Here is a 15,027-nt window from a genome sequence, read left to right as displayed (position 1 = left end):
AAACATTAATGTTTAGTTCAGTTTTGTTCCTGTGGCATTTTTGTGATGTTTTGCCCACACAGTGACTTTTACTTTCTGTGTTTCCCATCGGCTTCAACTGCCCTCAGAAAGAACAGAAGACAATAGGAATAAAGGAGTGAAGGAATAAGGACGGGAGGAAATAATGAGGTCATTAGCATGCTCGTGACAAAAATGGTAATGAATGATAATGCGGAATGAAGTGCCTTCATTACAGTGTGAGGGCGAGTGTAGCTATCACTCCCAGCATGCGGCTGCTGCGCTCCATCTGGCCTTTGACCTGCTCACTCCATGGAGACGGAGGAAATGCAACGCCCCCAGCACGTAGTGGAGTCAGGAGAACACTTTATTCTGAAAAGTAATCCTGTCTTCTGGCATTACACCCTTCAAAAAATAGGGTGGCCGGTCTGAAAAGAGGTGGGCGCACTATAGTGACAGCTGGAATGGCGAATGGAGACAGACAGACATGAAGACACACAAAGAAAGATATACACAGTTCGGCTGGTGGATCTCTTGCAGAAAAATCTGAGCACTTACATTGCTATTTTGCATATTTGCAAGATTCTATCACGGGAAACTTAAATAAAACTGTGAAAATAAGGAATAATGAAAGGTAGTAAAGGGATAGGGCACCGGAGTACCAAGAAACCCCTTGACGCCTTCCTTGCGAACACGTGTCACAAAAGACATGCCACCCGAGTGTTAAAGTTCAGTACCACCGGGTACCCCTAAACCGCTCCTTGACCAGGTGAACCAACCATGGCCGAGCCAGACCATCCTGGCTACTTCACACGTCAGCAAAGGTTCCTTGGGATGTCAGTGGAGAGTAATCAGGCGTGATGCCTCCATAACCAAGGCGCCACCTCCGAGTAGGCCAATCAATTATACGCCTTGCCCGCCAAAGAAAATAAATTTGAGAAAAAAGCACTAACACAGACATTATGCAAATTGCCAGTTCAACGATTGCGCGAGATAAGGAATATTAAAGTTCGTGCAGGCAACTGTTCGATAGGGCAAGCCGCGTTTCCCACGAGCTGAAAGACTCCACATGTCGATACTGTCAATACCTTTAACAGCTCTTCTTTTGTCTGTCTTCGTGATCAGAGAGTACGTCGTACTTTTATACCTCCATCCCCTCCACCTCTCCCTTTCCTTTCGGCTCTCTTTCTCTCACTTCCCATTTTTTTTTCTCTCTCTGTGTTCCCACTTCTCTCTCTCTTGCCTCGGCCATTTAGCAGGTAGTTTTATGTAATATAAATCCCGGCAGAGCTCAACACAGTTGCTGTTTTCAATAGCATGCGAGTAAAGAGCGCAATCTTTTTTTTCATAATCGCTTTGCTCTTTGTTAAACACGTCACGCACAATCCATATTCCTGAGCGAAATTGTCCAGACCTGAGCTTTTTTTTTTTTTTTTTTGTGCTAACAGCAGACGTCGAATACAAATTGAAACGGTTAAAGAATCTTTATGTTATTGTTCCTGGCGTCCAACGGTGTGTCCTGTTTACCTAATCGAACTCTTGGCATCGCCATCGGAACGCAGGAATGTATCGGAGCTAATGGATGAAGTTGAATGACTAATGTGTGAATTTTTTTCTGATGATAAGATAAACATCAGTACAATATACTAGTTTCTAGAATGTAGGTGAATACCTCTACGCCAATTGTCGTTCTTGAGGTCCAACCATCACCACCCAAAGACAACGCAGACGTCAGGACATTGCATGGATATGTATGTACCCGGTGTTTACGGGTAGCACTCAGCTAGTATGTATATCAAGACAACACTATTTTTATCTTTTTTTCTCGAGAACGGATCAGGGCAATTCACCTACATCTAAAAACAATTGTGGCTTGCACTGAGCTTTAATCATTTTAATTTTTTACAGGAGGCACCCCACTAGTTCTCTAAATAAAATGCTGGGAAGCGACGAGAGACAGATCCACCTGGTTTGATTGATTCCAGACCTTTGTTCGGTCGTAGTATTAAAGTTCAAAAGTAAAAGTCGGTTCATGTAACTATTGGCATTTAGTCAAGTTATGGCGCCATCTGCAGGATTTTTAAGTTCCATGCCAACGGTAGTCGCAGCTCGCACTGACTGGGCGTCAAAAAGTCAAAGGTCATTCCTGTGTAATGCTCCCTGCCAGAGAACTGAAGCTCGAAAGTGTGTTCACAACATCAATCATATTTTTTACCAAAATTTCATGATGTTTTTAGGGGGTTATACTGCCTTTGTATTTTATATATGTTGGGGGCAGGGGTGTGTGTCTATGGGCGCGCGCGTGTGTCAGTCAAACGGACAGCATTCCATTCTTTACCATGTGTCAAAAGGTGAAGACATGTTCATATATGTATGCACGTAAAAAACATTGAATAAGCAGAAGGGAAGACAACAATGGTGATGCTTAAATGTGCAGACCTTACATAGCTCGGATATTAAACAGAACAGAAGACGGATTGACATGGAAGTTCATTGGTCAAGACACTCGAGATCGAAAAACAAACGAAAAACAAGGGACGTTACTCACAACGGAGACGTCGCTTTCAAAATCCTCCACCACGCAGCTGGAAAGATGGCGGCTGCGGAGGCTCTTGCAGGAGCTGAAGGACGATGTCCTGTCCCTCACGTCACTGAACATCGCCGCGCTGACCGCAGAAGTTCCGCCCGCTGTCGCTGCTGCCGCAGCCGCTGCCGCTGCTGTCTCATCGCGCGTGATTTTTCGCTCGCGACCTCGCGACCTGGACTCGCTACTGAGTCGCTTGAAGAATCGGGAGATGCTACCCGATCGCTGGGTGCCGCCCACTCCATGACCAGCACCAGGGTGGTCGTGGCCACCCGGGTTTCCGCCAGCGCGGGCGGTAGGGGTGGAAGCGGAAGTGGAGGAGCTGTTGCCGCTGGACTGCTTGGACATGAGCTCGTGGACGCGCGAGAGGGCGGTGAACACCAGCGCCCGCTGCTCCTCGGCCACTTTGGGGTACAGAAGGAAAGGTGAAACGTTGACGCAGTTCTGGGCGTTGACCTTAGCGCCGTAACGTAGAAGGAAGAAGACGCAATCCGCGTTAAAGAACTCGGGGCAGCAGGCCAGGTGCAAGGGCGTGCAGCCGTGGCGGTCTTGCACGTGCGGACTGGCGCCGTAGCGCAGCAGCAGCCGCAGGGCCTGCGAGCGACCCTCCACGACGGCCAGGTAGATGGGCGGCAGGCACAGCAAGTCGTCACAGCCCGCTCCGCCGCTGTACGTCACCCCGAGGTCGAGTACTGATCCGGACTCGCTCTCCGACTCTGCAATATCCGGCAGTCGCAGGCGGGCCACGCACCCAGGAACGACGCTGCTGCTGTCTGCTCGAACTTCCACGTCGCCGCCAGTGTCGCTCCACACGATGACGGTGGGGCTGGCGGGGCAACCGTCGCCGCCTCTGCCGCTAACACTGACCGTCAGGGTGGCTGGGGAGGAGGAGGAGGTGGATATGGGGGTCTGCCCTGCTGGGGGTGACTGCTTGGTCCGTGGAGAGGGGCGTGTGGACTGTTGCTGTAGCTGCTGTTGCTGCTGCTGCTGCGCTTGACTGCAACATTGATTAGCCGACTGACTGCCGCAGACGGGTTCGGGGCTTGCAGCGCTCCTGACCACGGCGCGGAACGCCGGACTGCCGCCTTGCGGTGCGGCGGCGAGACTCTGTGCTGCCGTCACGCTCTCCGACGGAGAAGACTCCCGCCGTTGGTGCCGCACGTCGCCTTCTGCCGCTGAACTGTGACCTTCTTCCTGCAACTGGCAGCTGCTGTGTGGCAGGACGGCGCTGGAGTCGACACTGATGAAGACACTGTCATTGCCTTCGTCTATCGCCGATGACCCGGAAGCCGATGCCGCGGCTGATCCCTCTGCGATCGGGTCTGTGTCCGCCCAGCACTGCGCGGGCTGCTCTGCCGGGACGGAGATGAAACAATGGGGGGAGATGGTGGTGACAGCAGGGGTGATGATGGGAGGGGAGCTGGACAGCGCGTGCGCCACCGTGATGAGAGGGGTGGTGGAGTGGTGTGATCCTGGGCTCTGTCCCTGCGCTACGGTCTGGTGCAGCGTGCAGCACGTGCAGTCTCCTAGCTGACTACCGCCGCTGTGGTGACTGTGATCGTCCCACGACAGGGAGTCGTGTTGCAAGTGAAGATTGTGCTGCTGCTGTTGCTGCTGCTTCTCCCGCTGATGGTGCAAATGCATCTGACGGTCGTAGTGCAAGTATTGCAGCTGCTGCATGAGGAACTCCGGCTGCTGGCAGCTAGAAGCGCGGCTGCTGCGGATGTTGCTGGAGGAGAAGGTCACGCGCGCCGAGGGTTCGTTGGGGTCGACCCCGTACTTGAGCAACAGCTTGAGCACGTCATATGCGGCGTGCTGCACGGCCAGGTGCAAGGAGGTGCGGAAAATGCTGGGCACTTCGCTCTCTGTCCCGAAGCTCTCCCTCCGGTCCAGCGAGTCGATCAGCGTCTGGCTTTTCCGCAGCAGGATCTCCACGTCCTGGCTGACATGGCTGACGTGGCTGACCCGTCTGCTGCGCGAATCGCAGCTGGACTTGTCCAGGAAGCTTCCAGCCAGGTCCACTGGGAACTTGCCGTGATGGATCTGCAGGAACTTTTTCACCGCCACCACGTCATTGTCACGGATGGACCGCTCCAGCTGCTCGCACTCCGCCGACAGGTCAAAGATGGAGGACGAGGTGCTGCTCACGCGACGCCAAAGGCCTGCAGACAAGTCGCCGAAGGTGTGCATGACGCCGAGGTGGAGGTAGGGTGGGGAGGGATGGTGGGTGTGTTAGAGAGACCGATAATGAGGGTCAGAAGACAGAGAAAATCAATTATGGCAGAATAACACTGACGCTCGAGCTAAAGCAGAAAGAAGGAGATTTACCGACGGCACAGAACAGCGGTTTCCGACATGAATATTAACCGCCACAGAATTGGCCTTGGTAATGAAGTTCCGAGAACAGTTTGAAGACTTTTCATGAGACGTCAATAGCATTTTTTCGGCTCAAGCCCCTGCCAATAGGCAACTGTCAAAAAGCCTAGTTGCAGTCCTCATTCCGTGACAGCACGAACGGAAAAAGATAGAGAGATAGAGCGAAGGAAAGAAAAAAAATTCGAACCCTGCGAAGTTCTCCACCGAAGCAAATAATCAAACTATCTAAATGCTTGTTATCTGTGTTCGTGGAACAGTATGCTGCAGGGCAATCAATGCCGTGAACCTTCACCTAAGCAATGAAAGAATGAAGACAAATGGATTTTTGTGTCACAGTGGGACGATTTCCCAAAAGAACTGAAGAACTTTCAATTTTAAAAAACTGGAAGGTTCTATGTGCAGGGTAACAACAGCGACAACAAAAAATGTGGAAAATAAAACAAATATATGTTAATAATGCTAAAGACAAGGATAAAAACAAATCACGAAACAGTTTTTACGATGTTTTATAAAGATTTTATACTTAAAAGCTTTCACATTTCGTTTACAATTTAGTTCTTGCTCATCCTGATACTTCGGTAGACATGATAAAGGAACAACAAAGGCAGATAGAGAGATATAAAGTGAGAAATATAAAAAGACGAACACAGCAAGAAGGATGTAGATGCAATGCAGAAACAAGTAGTCAGACAAGATTATGATTATACAGGTAGACTGATTAACTACCATGACGACAGACAGGTGATAGCATACCTGCACCAGCTGGCACCTGCCCGTAGAAGAGAGGTACGGTGAGACTGGTAGGGCTAGTGGCTGGGATGTGGGTGCCCCCCGTGTAGCTGCCCCCACCCCCAGCCCCACTACTCACGCCCCCGCTGCCGTTGCTGGCACCGGAACAGACGCCACCCGAGGTGCCATCGGGGATGCTAAGGAGGTCGGACCTCGGGCTGGGGGAGCGTGGCTTGTCTCCCCCTCCAGGTGGGCCCTGGAACTGGTGGAGAGGATACGACTGAGGCTGCTGCTGTTGTTGCTGCTGTTGGGTTTGGGTGAGGAGAAGACCACATGGCGATGTCGGCACTAGCGACATATCAGCGGGTCACGTGACAGATGCCCAGCTGACCACCTGAAAGAAAGTTAGCCGTTAGGGGGTTTGTTTTTATTCTCTAAAATATAAATCAGTCTTTTTATTATAATTACATATTATTTATTATAAACATATAATATTATTTATATTTCTTATGTTCATTTTCTTGATTGTTTTCCTCTAATGTGGAGTCTCTGCTCTACCGTCAAGCTCAGCAATGGCGTGGTTCGGTCAAGTCGTCTGACATGTCTAAGATGGTCCTCCAAGGGTGAATGCGATTGATGCCTTGACAAATGAAAAACAACTAAAAAGCTGGGTAACAAATGTGAAGCAGTGGCCCGGATGTCCCTTGGGGGCGCAAGACCACCGGTGGTGGGCGTTCACCTCTGCTGCATTTCATTGTCTCCCCCACTACGGTTAAATTAACGGTACCAGTTAATGGATAGAAAGAAGGTGTGTGATATATGGATGCTTTTATATGTGTATATATATATATAGGTAATCTATAAATAGGTATATTTTCGATATGTGTATACACTGTGGTCAGCAAAAAAAGAATCAATGCAGGAGCAGAATAAAGCGACAAAGGAAGTTCAAACGAATGAGATGAGAGTTCAAAGAGGTGCACACCGCCCTGCATTTTCCACATTGATTCACGATGTCAGCTGTCAGCGCACACCTAAGAAGCGTGACTGAAACCATCCTAGAGAAATATAATGCCGGCTACACAAGCTCCTGTCGCCATGATGATAACATTTCCCCTCCAGTCACAGACCTTGTCAACGATGACTGAATGCAGATGCTTTAGAATTGTATCCACTGTTGTCGCTTTCTAATCTGATAGATATTTTCTTGTCCTACAATAGTCTCCTGACCTTTGAGATTTACCTTTCACTTTGAAATTTTTTGCGATCTTACCTGACATTGCAATCGATGACACATCTGTCATGTGATACAGCGCTCTGTAGGTCTTACCGTCTGATGGTCTGTGATTTTAATAGTTTATAGATGATCTGACAGATGTCTTACATATCATCTGATGCTCTTACTGTGTCTTCTTGGGAGCATGCAGCTAATATCTGACATCTTCTCTAGGTCTGACAGCTTTCTCGTTTTCTTTCTTTCAAATAGTGGACCTTGCACTCACTTTACTGAAAATCGCTCCCTCCGTCAGCATCTTCATCTTGTTGTTCTCGGGAAGAGTAAAAAGCTGCAATTCTTTGTCCTCCTGTGCCTAGTCTATGCGGCCAAACCTAATCTCCACCTCATCCCTGCCTGGCATCCCCTGTGGTCAGACTTTTTAACGAACTCAGGTGGTTTCCTGCAGTGGCAATGGCGGCTAAACCTAAGTGAATAACCGCGGCGGACGTGAAAAATAAATTGGTAGTTGCTGGAGCGAGAGTCCACTCACCCAACCACCGACATCAACCGCCATGTTGATTTTTGTTATTCCGATCTCAACGGTACCCGTCCCTCTTCTTTTTTTTTTTTTTTTTTTTTTTTTTAATATGCTTACCTCCTCTCTCCCCTACTTACTAATTTAGAAAAAAATTTACCAGTGGTAGGTGTGGTGGTTGGGGGAGAAATACCGTGAGAGGTTTGCAAACTATGGAACTGCTTGGACTTTACTCTCCTCATTTGCAGGAGAACGCTTGCATTGGAGGCTTAGAGAGAAAAAGGTGGAAGAAAAATACCTTAAGCCACATTAGACGGATCTGAGCTTCATGGCGTCGAGGGATGAGAGGCGGGGGAAGCAGAGGGCAGAAATCGAAGAGAGAGGGAGGGCGGAACGCCTTTGAATGTCTGGAGATCAATAAGTGAATTAAAGTTTCTTGTTGGCTGTCTGTTGGGTCACCCGCCGTCCTCCGCGCTCGTCTCTTGCGGCCCGCTATTCACGAGATGCACACCGTGAAAAATGTCCTGTTAATTGGAATTATTTAGCTTTACTACATCTGTTTTGTTTTCTAATTGCTTCTTTCAAGAGCATGTCGGATTCATTGAAGTCTAGTATGAAAAGTCAGATTCCACAAAGAGGAGGAGGACGGAACTATTTTTCTGTAAGAAAAAAGGAAATTCACACGCACACGGAATGTTTACTGGCTTTTACAATATTGGTTGTATGCTACTGCGTCCATTAAAATATAATTAAAGGGCTACGTCTGGTGGTCTGATCCCCAGTGTCTAGAAGTCTGCGAGATGGAGGCCCTAATTTGAGACATTTTGCCCGAGATGGTGCCACTAATATCAGGATGTGTGGCGCTGCCCTACAAGAGCCGGACCTTAAATCACAGAGGGCGTGCGGAGCTGACGGCTTGTCCCTACCAATGATATGTGTCTGCATCAGGACCACGGGCAAGAGGAGACAAACAGCCAGAGAATAAAAACAGGTATTTACTGTTTCTAGCTCACGTTCAAATGCCAGATGTATTAACTGGAATCAGAAGAGTGTCCAGCTGCATTTTGGACCATCTCGACCTTTTTGAGATGCTGTCTTCTGTTCCGTTTTTTGGGTGTATGTGTTTAGTCTATACATGTATGTATGATGTATGATTATTGCATTTGTATTGGTACATCTGAAGTGATAAACGAGAAAAAATAATATTCTGCGCAACGCACTCCCACGCTTTTAAAGTAATTTTAAAAACCAAACCATTTTCATCCTCACCAGTTAATATAACATACTTATGGATCTAGTCATCTACAAATTAGTCAAAAGAAAAAAAGACTTACAGAGATAATGTTGTAATAAATGAATGATAGAGAGAAAAGAAAGAATGCTAATAAAAGTTCAAATACACAGGTGTTATTATTAGCAAGAAATGAAAGCTATTAAGATGTTGATTATTCTTTGAGGAAATATATGATTGCCACGCTTGAAATAGTTTCTACTGATTTATATCAGTATTTTCTAAACGTAACTATGCCAGTAAGAAAGAATGAAAAATGTATATATGGATTAAATATAAAAATAATAAAAATTCAAAAGTAGAGTCATTTCAAGAAAATTTACATAAACTGAAATTATCGTTTATCAAAAATCTGGAATGGCAGTCATTGAAAACCAACAAGAAGAGTGCAAAAGAGTAAAAGACAAATCGTCAAATGTATTTCAATGGATGTTTTATGATGTTCCGTGCAGTGATTAATGACCGCCTGGCAATGGCATTTCCTAGCTTACCTTCAAAGAATGGGTTAAAGTGATCTTAGCAAATAAAACAACGATAAAATATTTAAATTGTTCTGATGATTGCAATTACAACTCGACAAAAATCACAATGTTTTTCAATGTTACAGTCAGGTGTTGTTTACGAGGGTGAATCAGTTCGATCAAGATTTAATGGCAAGAATGAAATCGCTTTATCAACAGACAAACAGGACTTGGAAATATCGAATCGCTTTTTTCCTCTGTTATTATCTTCTATTATCTTGTAATCTTTCTCTTTTATTGCCATTTGTTTAGCTATTTCCCCAACACGGATAAAAACAATAAACTCCTGAATACACTTATCATGATGCTCTAAACATTGCCGAGAATGAAGACATCGATCTCAATAAATGGCCAGTAAAAAAAAAATACAAATCCTAATAAAAACAAAAAGATGTGTAGACATGTGAAATGTAGAATGCTCAGCACCGAGGGTCAATTCGAAACTATTAAAGGCTTCAAACGAATCGATCTTCTAAACCGCAAGACTGGCAACATCCGGGTCTGTCCAGGGTGGGCCATCAGCACCATGATGACAGATCTTCGACCTCTGTCGCCACTGGAGACGCAAGACGTGGAAGTGCTGGCGTTGCCTCCCTTTTATTGCACCTCGAGACATTCTGGATGCTGCATCCACAAACGATCACATGCTTCAGGTGCTGAGTAGTCTGCCCATTTGGGGCGAGTTCGTATAGATTCTGCCTAAGCTGACCGTCATCAGAGGGCGCTGGTGTTAATTACCTGCCCCTGACGCCGTTAGTCATGCTCTGACGTCCAGGGGCCAGGTTCACGGTACGCCGTTAGCCACAAGCCCAAGGGCTAATTCCCTGGCAATTAGCTAAAACGTTTCTGAGATATTAACAGTTTAGCACGTGGTGCCAGCCTGTGGTGGAGGGTGAGCCAGGGTAAATACGTCACATGTGAGCGCTGGAAGACGTTAGGTTGAAAGAACTATTGCAAGGTTCGAATCTTTCGAATGAGATGAAAAAACTGAATGGCTAAACCTAAGTGACGCACACGTTCTCTAATGATGTGACGTTTGTCCTATATTCAGGGTTTGCTAGTGACGTGCAGCTCATGTTGAACAACGTGATAACGCTGATCATGAGTGCCGTTATGTCACTTACTTCCAGCCGCGCGACCTTTGGCCTTCATACGGCATTCATACCCTCGCCTGCACAGACTAACATGCTCGAACATTCCGCACGTGAGACGCACAAATGCACAGTCACGCACGGACGCACACATGTTCACAAACATCCGCCTGCAGGCATTAGTATAAGTACGTAGCATTACTAGGTTGTGGTTGACAGGCAGGCATTCAGTGACCCTACTGCACTCTGATCGATAGCGCCACCAGTCGGAGTCGCAGTCACAGCAGCAGCAGCAGCAGCAGCGGCAGTCGAACCCATTTCACGAGCGCAGAGAATATAACCCGCTATCCCCGGGGTATCTTCCGTGTCACGAACCACTAGTACATCAGCGGGTAGTGACCTCAGGTCGCACGACTATAAGCTACATTTCTGCACTCCATAGCGAGTGAAATGTCACAAATAAATTATCCACACTCCACAGCGCGCGTGTCGTCACCGAGACATTGTCTACGCTCCACAGCGTGTGTGACGTCACCAAGATATTGCACACAATCCGTGGCGTGTGCGACGTCACCGAGACATTTCTACACTCCACAGCGTGTGTGACGTCACCAAGATATTGCCTACACTCAATAGCATATGTGACGTTGCCGAGACGTCTACAATCCACATAGTGTGTAACGTCACAAAAATATTAAACTCCGCGGCGTGTGTGACGTCATCGAGACATTGCCTACACTCCACAGCGAGTGTGACGTCACCAAGATATTGCCTACACTCTGTAGCACGTGTGTCGCGACAGAGACTTCTACATTCCACATTGTGTGTAACGTCACCAAGATATACTCCACGGCGTGTGTGATGTCACCGAGACATTTCTACACTCCACAGCGAGTGTGACGTCACAAATAAAATTATCAACACGCCACATGCTCGTGTGCAGAATTTGTTAACCTTTGTTCCCTGGGTTATCTATGATTCTATGTAACAAAAATGAGGCAATGTTTTAAACAATATAAGTCCGTCGGCTTCTTATTGTGACATCAATAAATAAACAAGTGCCACTCACACATTATCCGCAAGAGAATATGACGATAATGTTGACTGCTAAATGTTTCTGTATCCTCTAATTCTGATGCTTGACAACATGGAGTGTTGTAGAGGGTGGAATTGTATCATACCAGTCAATAACCGTTTTAGCGCCAACAAAGAACCTTTACGTACCCGAGCGAGAGACCACTTTTGTTTTCTTTCCTCAGACTTCCGCTCGGCCTTACATGACACAGTCGTGAATTTTTCACATCCACAAAAATCAATTTGCGAACAGCTGCCTAAAATCAGATGGAATCAAAAGCAATTTTTTTCGTTTTTTTTTTTTTTTTTTTTTTTTTTTTTTTGAAGGGGGGGTTGTTTGTTTTCTGTTTTTTTGTTTTGTAATTTAACAGCCGCTATACTTACTTCTATTAATTTCTAATCCCTACACTCCACCCCCCACCCCTAATGACTGAACTTAAAGCTAAGACTGTCCTCGCCGATTTTTTCTGTGCTTTAAAAAAATTGTTTCATTTAAAATTCCCCTAAAATTCTTTTGGTCTAGGAGAGTGAAGTATTAGTTCCCCAACCTTCCTCCGGACCAGCTTTTTGGAAGAACGGTGCCTGTATCCTCCTCACTGCCATACCTACCCCACCCTCCATGGACTCTGGTACCCATTACCACCAGCTAGTTAGACGGTGATGGGGGATAGGCGGAAGTTACGTCACAAGTATATCTGTGTCCTCGATGGAGAAATGAGTAGTGAATCAAATCAACAGACTACGTGTAAAATTACTTCATGTAAAATGTCAATAATTACAGAATATATGCATTACTTGGGTGACACGTGATGCCATAGTGCAGGAGGTAGTTTAAACAGTTACAAACAGTCTAAAATATCTAAATCATTTAGTTCATTAAGGACAGTTCCATCTGCTCAGCTTCACTTCTCTCAGTTCAATGTCCTCGTACCCGACCCTTGTTAAAGCACTTTAACATGGCGTGGAGCGTATGACACCTGACTAAAACACTTGTACCAACATGAATAACTATTTGTAACTGTAGTCGCTACAAGAAATACGTGTCACTGGCTGTCGTTGTATAACTGTCCGCACTTTTTGGCCGAGGGTGTGTGTGTGTAGTGAGGTGTACAGTTACAGAAGCTGTAGGTGGCGGCGATGGACATCCTAAAACACGCAGCGTACCTGTACTTTGCCATATCATCTTACTCTCAGCTCTTGTTCTTGTTATTTGGTTCCTCTTTGTGTTTTCTGTATTCCATTTTATTCTTCATTAGGACTGTTGTTTATTTTTTTTTTTATAGTTCATATGCTATTTGTTTGTTTTCCTGTCCGTCGTATGCTGTCCATGTTTCGTTCTTGTTCTTCAGCGCTAAGAGCACGGTCCTAAGGAGTGTGAGTATGAGCTTTACAAATTTATTTTTATTATTTTTATTATTATTATTATTTGACTTTTAGGCTGTGCATCTCCCCAGATAATGAAACCCGCTGCATCCAACATTCTGAAAGCCCGGGGTTCGAATGTTCTTTTCGCAACACACGTGAACAGACTCGCACGTGCGATGATTCGTTTACAGAAGTTTGTTCTCTCCATCCACCCAACTTTACAGCAGGCTCTGTATCAGTCGCGACATTGGAAACATGTGAGAGACACAAAGCCTGGCTCGAGTCTACCTCTGGCTGCCTCCACCTTTCGCGTGATGCTGAAAACCGGTACAAGGGAAGTAAGCCAGGCTCCGGCCATCACCTACAGGACTCGCAGAGTGAACAGAAGACAGACTCATAATGAAACATATTGTACTCCTCTGCCTTTCCGTCTACTTGTGTGGGAAGAGGTGGGTGAGTGAAGGAGAAAAAGAAAATAGACAGAGACATGTGAATAAATAATAAACCAAGAATAATACGATAATCTTATAAAGCAAGATACCCTTTTTCTTATGTACTTACAGGACTAATTACCAAAGGAACTTGTCAGAGGAGAGATAATTAACTTATTAAAACTTCAAGGACCTGAGAAATAGGAGAAAGTTAGCTCATTAGGAGCCAAAGTACTTCAAAAAATAAACAAAGCTTCCGTAGCCTCGAGTTTGTGTGAATGTGAAGGTAACTAATGCTTTAGGGGGAACGTTCCAGACATTTGAACTATGGTCAAAATTTCTGTCAGTGCAATGAAACATTTAGCACATCTTTGCTGGTTCCTCTTATGACAATTTCTATGAATTCATCTTCCTCTACATCCCAGCCTGACAATTCCACTCTTTGTCTGATGACCATACCCTCACAATCTCTGTCTCCAGATTTTTGGTTTCTGTGCTGCAAAACAACGGATCTTTCCTCACTTCTATATCAGCCACCTACTCACCATCGAATCTTGTAAAAAACACATCTGTTCCATGAGCACTACTCCTTACACCAATGCCAGACCATTTTCTAACCCTTTCTTACTATTTTCGTCCATTGATTAATTGTCAATAGTCGTGATTATAGTTTATTGACCAGTCCGCCTGCTTGTCTTCCTCTGCAGATTTATGCCTCTCTCCATCCTTATTGCATGTTTCCTTTTTCCCCTACAAGTCTTCCATGTTTGTCTTTGATTACGTGTCTGCACGGCTGGTTTTTCCTTTCGTCTTTCGTTTTTACCATTTGTCCTTCTTGTCTCAGATGATGAGAACATGCTTCTTCGTGATCATGCACTTGAAAATGACCTCGAGGACAAAAGCTTTATTCTACTGTAGCTTTATGTCATCAAACCACTAGAAATTCAATATGTACGCAAGTTTACGGTCCCATACCTTAAACGTCGATGAACCGCAAACAAAATAATATTATCAATTGAGATGTACACACTAGAAATGCATCACAAGCTTACACAGAAATAGAATTTGATAAACAAGATAGAATCTTACCTCAGAGGAAAGGAAAGAAGGAGGCAGAGCAGTCTAAGACGAGTGCCTCCCACAGTTTCGTAGCCATCTTACTCCGTGACACGTCTGCACCAAAGACAGAGACCTTCGTTCCAAAGAACCTTTTGTGTACTGGCTCAGCTGAAACAGAGAATTCTATCATAATCATTCCTAGTCACAAAACTTTCGGATGAGGTTTAAATGTAGTAAGAATGAACTAAAATAAATACATTTGTTAGAAATTTAAAACTAAAATTTTTCTCCTCCTCGCTCCAGTCTGTCCGTCCGTTCAAACTTCAGTTGATCAGTTTACCATCTTTCAAACTCACTCCATGCTTTGCAGACGAGACAGACTGTACATAATATGTTTACATTCGTTTTGAAACCGAGACAGATTTTTTCAGCCCTGCATGGCGAGGGGATTAAAAGAAAAAGATGAATCGATCCTCAATGGTGGCTGTTCACGGAGTCTACAACTACACTGCCGCCATGACGACGGAAGATTTAGAAGGACCGACAACCTCAGAGAAACTGAAAGATGAATTACCTGCTGAGGTGTAGTGTCACATAAAATATATTTTTGGTTAATTAAAACGACCTTATAGACCGAACCCCTAAACTACTGCATGTCGAAAAGTGAGAAAATGTCACGGAAACTGGAAAGTATTCCCCAAGATGTAATAATTTTCATTTTGAAAAGCACAGTCAAAGAAAATTAATCAGTGGTCTGT

General features: G+C 45.4%; 1 protein-coding gene across 1 annotated transcript in view; it reads right to left on the bottom strand.

The window, feature by feature from the left end:
* The window catches only part of LOC112565387, a 112,344-nt gene that overhangs the window by 82,280 nt on the left and 15,037 nt on the right, over window positions 1–15,027 (bottom strand). The window contains exons 2-4 of the mRNA XM_025240812.1: window positions 14,300–14,437; window positions 5,711–6,080; window positions 2,546–4,743 (exon numbers count right to left, since the gene is read on the bottom strand). Coding sequence (XP_025096597.1) covers window positions 2,546–4,743; window positions 5,711–6,044 — 2,532 coding nt within the window. The 5' untranslated portion in view covers window positions 6,045–6,080; window positions 14,300–14,437. The remainder of the gene's footprint in view (window positions 1–2,545; window positions 4,744–5,710; window positions 6,081–14,299; window positions 14,438–15,027) is intronic.

The sequence above is a fragment of the Pomacea canaliculata genome, linkage group LG5 (genome assembly GCF_003073045.1).
Source record: "Pomacea canaliculata isolate SZHN2017 linkage group LG5, ASM307304v1, whole genome shotgun sequence".
NCBI lineage: Eukaryota > Metazoa > Mollusca > Gastropoda > Architaenioglossa > Ampullariidae > Pomacea > Pomacea canaliculata.
The sequence above is the reverse complement of the archived record's forward strand: the minus strand, read 5'-3'. Positions and strand labels throughout refer to the sequence as shown.